The 5,318-nt window shown below is 44.5% G+C and overlaps 1 protein-coding gene across 1 annotated transcript; it reads right to left on the bottom strand.

The window, feature by feature from the left end:
* Positions 1 to 1,027: 1,027 nt before the first annotated feature.
* On the bottom strand, positions 1,028 to 2,441 carry LOC119367695. Its single transcript, XM_037633145.1, has 3 exons — positions 2,341 to 2,441; positions 1,249 to 2,113; positions 1,028 to 1,162 (listed from the first exon to the last, which is right to left on the bottom strand). Exons 2-3 carry the CDS (start codon positions 2,110 to 2,112, stop codon positions 1,028 to 1,030), a joined length of 999 nt encoding a protein of 332 aa, XP_037489042.1. The 5' UTR covers position 2,113; positions 2,341 to 2,441.
* Between the last annotated feature and the right edge of the window lie 2,877 nt (positions 2,442 to 5,318).

Raw genomic sequence — 5,318 nt, 5'->3', positions numbered from 1 at the left:
AATAGCTGCCGCCGAAGTCTTCTTCTTTGGTGGCATGTCGATGAAGTAGATGAAGATCTAGCTCGTGTGAACGCCGGATCAGGTTCACACAACCTCGACGCCCCCTACCTGGCGCGCCAAAGATGTCGGGGAAGCTGATCCATGAACACCTATGGGACCGGCGGACCGAGCCCCTTTCGGTTCGGCGGGGGGCGGAGGTCGCACGAAGAGCGGATCGAGGCGAAGCACACGAGCAGTTTACCCAGCTTCGAGCTCTCCAGAAAGATAATACTCCTACTGCTGCTTGTCTGATTGTATTGAGTTCTTGCTCGGGGGCGCTGAGTGCTACAGTACACACGAGCTGCTAACGAGACCGAGCGTGAGTGTTTTTCTGGTTTCGAACCGAACCCCCTCTACGTTGCGCATGGGCCTCCTTTTATATGCTCAAGGGGTCATCGACAGGTGGCAACGCAGACAAGGGTAAAAATGGAAAAGTGTTGCGGTTGGTACAACCACCTGTATAGTGTATCATACCTAACCCTGACGGCAGGGGACAAAGGCATTAAATGCCTGTCTGTGTCGCCCAAATAGTGCAGAAAAGGACCGTCAGGGACGCCACCATTCGCCACGATGTCAATCTCGTCAGCGTCGCTTGCCACCTCGCACCGCTGGCTGCACAGACTCTCGCCATGCGCGCCTGGAAAGACCCCAGGGCGACACGTTGGTGGATGTGCTGGAGCGCGGGTACAGAGTGGTAGCTTGCCGCGGCAAGCGCCTTGCCGCGGTTGTTGTCTTGTCGCGTCCGGAAGCTTGTCGCTCACCGGGCCTCGCCGGGACGCGTGGCGCGTCGCGGCAAGTTCCTTTAGATGCCTTGGTTGGCCTTCCCGGCAAGCTCCTCTTGCCGGGGCCTTGTCTCCTTGGCTTGAATACTTTGTTCTTGAATGGCTCCAAAGGAACCACGGAGGACCTTGGCAGTCGCCCGGCAAGCCTTGCCGCGGTGTGCTGCAACTGCCCGTGCACAAGTTCGGGATACTAGGGTACCCCTACTCTAGTACACCGACAGAGTTGCATCCTCAATTAGCCAGTCCTTCACGTGCTCACATATCCACCGCTTGTTTGCATTCTTCAACTTCTTTTTTCTTTTTGTACTAGAGCAATCATGACCACAAGGGTTCTTTCTCACCTACAAAAGATGAACATAGAAAATTAGTACTAGAGTAAAGACCATGACCACAAATTAAGCACACATGAGTAAAGTTAGAAAATTACCATTACTGTGCACTCATCTTCCATTGTAGAAGCATATATCCTCCATGGACCCTTATCTTCATCCCTTCTTGAACAATAAGCTCTAAACCTATGTGGTGCACTCTTTTCGGTGTCGAACTCAAATTCATGTTTGATTGCATGTTGAGAAAGCGCCAATTTAAACTCTGCCATATTGGGATATTTTCTTCCTTCGTTCATTGGAGGATCTAATTTATTATATTCAATGTGTGGTGCATGATCTGCCTCGTGATATTCCTCATCTTCCTCTACTTCAACCTCTGACATGCTCCCATCCGCACTCCCATCCTCGCTCTCAACCTCGCTCTCAGCCTCGCTCTCATGATCAGGCACATAGTCTTTGTCCTTTTCTTTATTGGAACAAGGAACCATGATAAGAGGTACAGGTTCATCCTCTAAATAAATATTTTCCTCATCAACACCAACATGCTCATTCTCAGGTACTGGGTTGCGAAGATAATCATCATCATCTTGTTCTATGTTGTTAGGTTGGCTATGCGCATCACTATGCCACTCCGTTATAGGCTCATATGGTTCCGATGGATCACAATATGCAACAAACATGTGCACAACCTTTGTCTTAGAGTGTTTCTCAAACATCAACATCAATTCTTGGTCAGATGTTACTTCAGGGTAGATTTTAAGAAAATCATCATAGTACTGAACATGTGCAACTTCCAAATAACGAGGCGAGTACTGCTCTACGATTGATTCAACCAAGTCCTTATAATTTGTTAAGTCGGAATCAATAACCTTATCAAAACAGAAGCATTTGATATACTTTCTAGCCTTTTTTGGGTTGCCAAGCAAACTGATTTTCAGCACATAAGTTGAATTTTGATCCATCCTGTAAAAACCAAATAAACTTAATCATTAGTTGCATTTGGGATCCATCTCTAAATTCAGATTTTGCAGCAAATATCCATCTCTAAATGAAACTCCTAAGTAATCTGTTGCATTTCGACAAATCTAGAAGAGAGGTGCAGCAAATATGTTGCATTTGAGATCCATCTCTAAGTAATCTTCAAGGCCATCTCTAAGTAATTTGTCAAATTTAAAGAAGAGATCACTCACCCATCTAGAGAAGCCGATGTAGCCGCATCCTTCGGTGATACTTGGCCTTGCTCCGGTGCTGCGCCTTTACCACGCAAGGCTGAGACCACCGCACAGCCGGCCTCCCCACCATGGCCGCCCTTCGCCTCCCCACCATGGCCGCTTAGCCCGTCGTCAACAGTTTGGCCGCCCCCCGCCTCCCCACCATGGCCGCCTCGCCCGTCCTCCTTGGGTTGGCCACCCCCCGCCTCCCCACCATGGCCGCCTCGCCCGTCCTCCTCGGGTTGGCCGCCCCCCGCCTCCCTACCATGGCCGCCTCGCCCATGGCCCTCATCCACCTCACCCACCTCCATGCGTCGCCGCTGGGTGCCTCGCCCGCGCCGTCGCGGGGTGTCGCGCTAGGTTTAGGTCTCGGGAGGAGAAGGGGAATCGAGGGGAGATGGGGGAATCGGGGGTAGAAGGGAGGGTTCATTTTTGTTTTTTTTAGCGTGCTATAAACCAGGGGTAAATACGACCTTTCCTGTCATAGTTGACGGTGTTAACGGCAAAGAACGACGGAAGTGTCGTGGAAGGAAGAAAATAAAGTTATGGTGTCAAAGAAGGAAAAAATAAATTTTCAGGGCCAAAAAGGGAACCAAAATTTAAGGAAGGGCCAAATAAGGAATTCTCTCTTAGAAATAGGTGGGTGGCTGGGCTATAGGAGGTCGGTCGACATGGTTGGTCAGGCCCAAGAGGCCGTTGGGCGCACGCTCTCTCTCCCTCCCTTCACTTTTCATCAACAGAGAACTGAAGAAAGGAAAGGAGAGAAGAGAAGGTTAGAGGAAGAATTTGGGCATGTGGTTAATTTTCCTGGACTCACAATAATGAGTCTGATCCCAGAAAAATGAAAGTGGACCTGGTCAAAAGTTTAAATCCAAACTCACTTGAACTTAATTCAAATGGGTTCGAATAGGAATTAGGTGCGAGGAGGTTCCAAAAATGTAGAGAATTTAGGTGGAGCTTAGGGAAGGATAAAAAAATATTGGCAAAGTTGGAGACCAAGAATTGAGATAACAAAGGCATTGGTATTTATTTGCAAGTTTGTTATGGTCAATTCCAAATTAATGGAATACTTTACTATAGCTCTCTAATAATATTGAGAGACTTTTCATATGTTATAAAGAGAAATCACCATGTGAATTCCCCTCGATTTAAATGTATCGAAAATCCATACAGTTTATTTATTTGAGAAAACATTTGGTTGCAAAAATTAAGATACATGATGACATGATGCAATGCAACAAGCAAATAAAACACACTATAACCACAAAATAACTGAAGGACATCTGCAATGTCGGTCTCGAGGTGTCACAACACTCCCCCACTTACAAGAGATCTCGCCCTAAGATATAGGATGAAAAATGGAGAGAATAGGTAATACTAAGTTGCTTCTTCGACAAACGAGTGAAACCAAAGAACCTTATAGATTGCAAAACTTTAAATGAAAGGGTACAGCGGAGAAGAACGAAATTGAGAACACTCTGTTACACAAGAGGAACTAGGGAAGGAGAATTCGGCAGCACTCCGACTGAAACTGGAAGGAATGGAACATGAACTTAACAAGATGAGATGATAGTTGACGAGAGCAACAACACAATGCCTCTGGAACGGAAGAATAGCAGCTAGACCATTAGAAGGATTGAACATAGTTGTTGGAAAATCAACAACGAAATGGATAAGCTTGTGTGGGCTTATGGAAAACATCTCAAAATTTTGAGGTTCAACCTGCCACTAACGGAATCAATTAATTTGATTGAGAACACCAAAGAGATGAGAAACTTCTTCCACCAAGATGATAAAGAGATAACTTGGATCATTGATAAGCACCATAATAGCAACATTCCTTAGGGAAGGCTTTAGGAGAAATATAACCAAAGATAACTCCAGTAAAGATATTGATCGGTTGCAAATGATCTCCTGAATGAAGAGAATATGATGGGTTTAAATATCTCATTCTTAACAACTAGTGAATCATGAAACATGTAGGAAATTGTCAAGACTGACATACTCCAGCTCAAAAGAAAAGGTAGAAAGAATTGCACTTCGAAATGCAAGAAGAATACTTGAGCTCCTCCAACAAGAATCCTGACGAACACTTCAAGAATGAAAGAAATCTTTGATGAACCTCCAGGAAGAACTTCGGTAAGAAAGAAAGAGTAGGAAGTGAAGGTTGAAAATAACAAGAAAAACTTGGCAAGGTTTAGATAGAGCTTCGTGAAAAGATAATTGATATAGCTTGGAACTCCGGAAAAAGAAAGATGGAGCACTTTGAACCGAGAGTTTATTCATCAAGAACAAACTCCAGAAGAAGGAATTGAAATTGCCTCAAGGGAACAAGAATAAGATTTAATGTATGTTTATCCTTCGTCAACTTCAATTGATGACAATCGCGGATTTGGCATACCACTTATTCTTCTTGAAAAGATTAAGGAGAGATATAGCACAAACTTGGGAAGATCTTGAACGAACCACCGTAAGCATTAAAAAGAACAAACGAAGATACTTGAGGGAATTTAGATACGAGAGCACGAAAAGATCACAAACTGACTAGAGAATACTTGAACAAAGCACCGGAAGAATATGGAGACGAACGAAGAGGCAAGAGTTGAGAAGAATTGCGGAAATGAAGTTGAAAGATGAGAATGAAGAAATCTTCTGAAATGATGGCCTTTGGATGATATAGAAACAAGAACAACTCCTGAAATGCTTTGGATGGGTATGAAAAGAATTTCTCACATAATTATGAGGATGGCATGGAGCTAGACCCATTAATCTTTAAGAGAACGGACCAAGATTTAGGAAAAATTCTTCTTCGGTCTTCAAATGTTGAGGATGATGATGAGAACCACCATGAACAATTGATGAGACACTCTGGAACAAAGAAGTACATAAATGTTGAGCCAAAGATGAAACTAATCTGAAAGTGATCTTGGACAAGGCATATGACTGATGATAATTCA

The sequence above is a fragment of the Triticum dicoccoides genome, chromosome 2B (assembly GCF_002162155.2).
Source record: "Triticum dicoccoides isolate Atlit2015 ecotype Zavitan chromosome 2B, WEW_v2.0, whole genome shotgun sequence".
Classification (NCBI taxonomy): Eukaryota; Viridiplantae; Streptophyta; class Magnoliopsida; order Poales; family Poaceae; genus Triticum; species Triticum dicoccoides.
Note: the sequence above shows the minus strand (reverse complement) of the source record. Positions and strands in the feature narration are given on the sequence as shown.

Bases quoted from the DNA above. Each gene is read 5' to 3' on its own strand.
- LOC119367695 (XM_037633145.1), bottom strand. From the start codon at position 2,112: ATGGATCAAAATTCAACTTATGTGCTGAAAATCAGTTTGCTTGGCAAC. The intron at 1,163-1,248 runs GTAATTTTCTAA...CATCTTTTGTAG, and splicing joins AAGATGAGTGCACAGTAATG to GTGAGAAAGAACCCTTGTGG.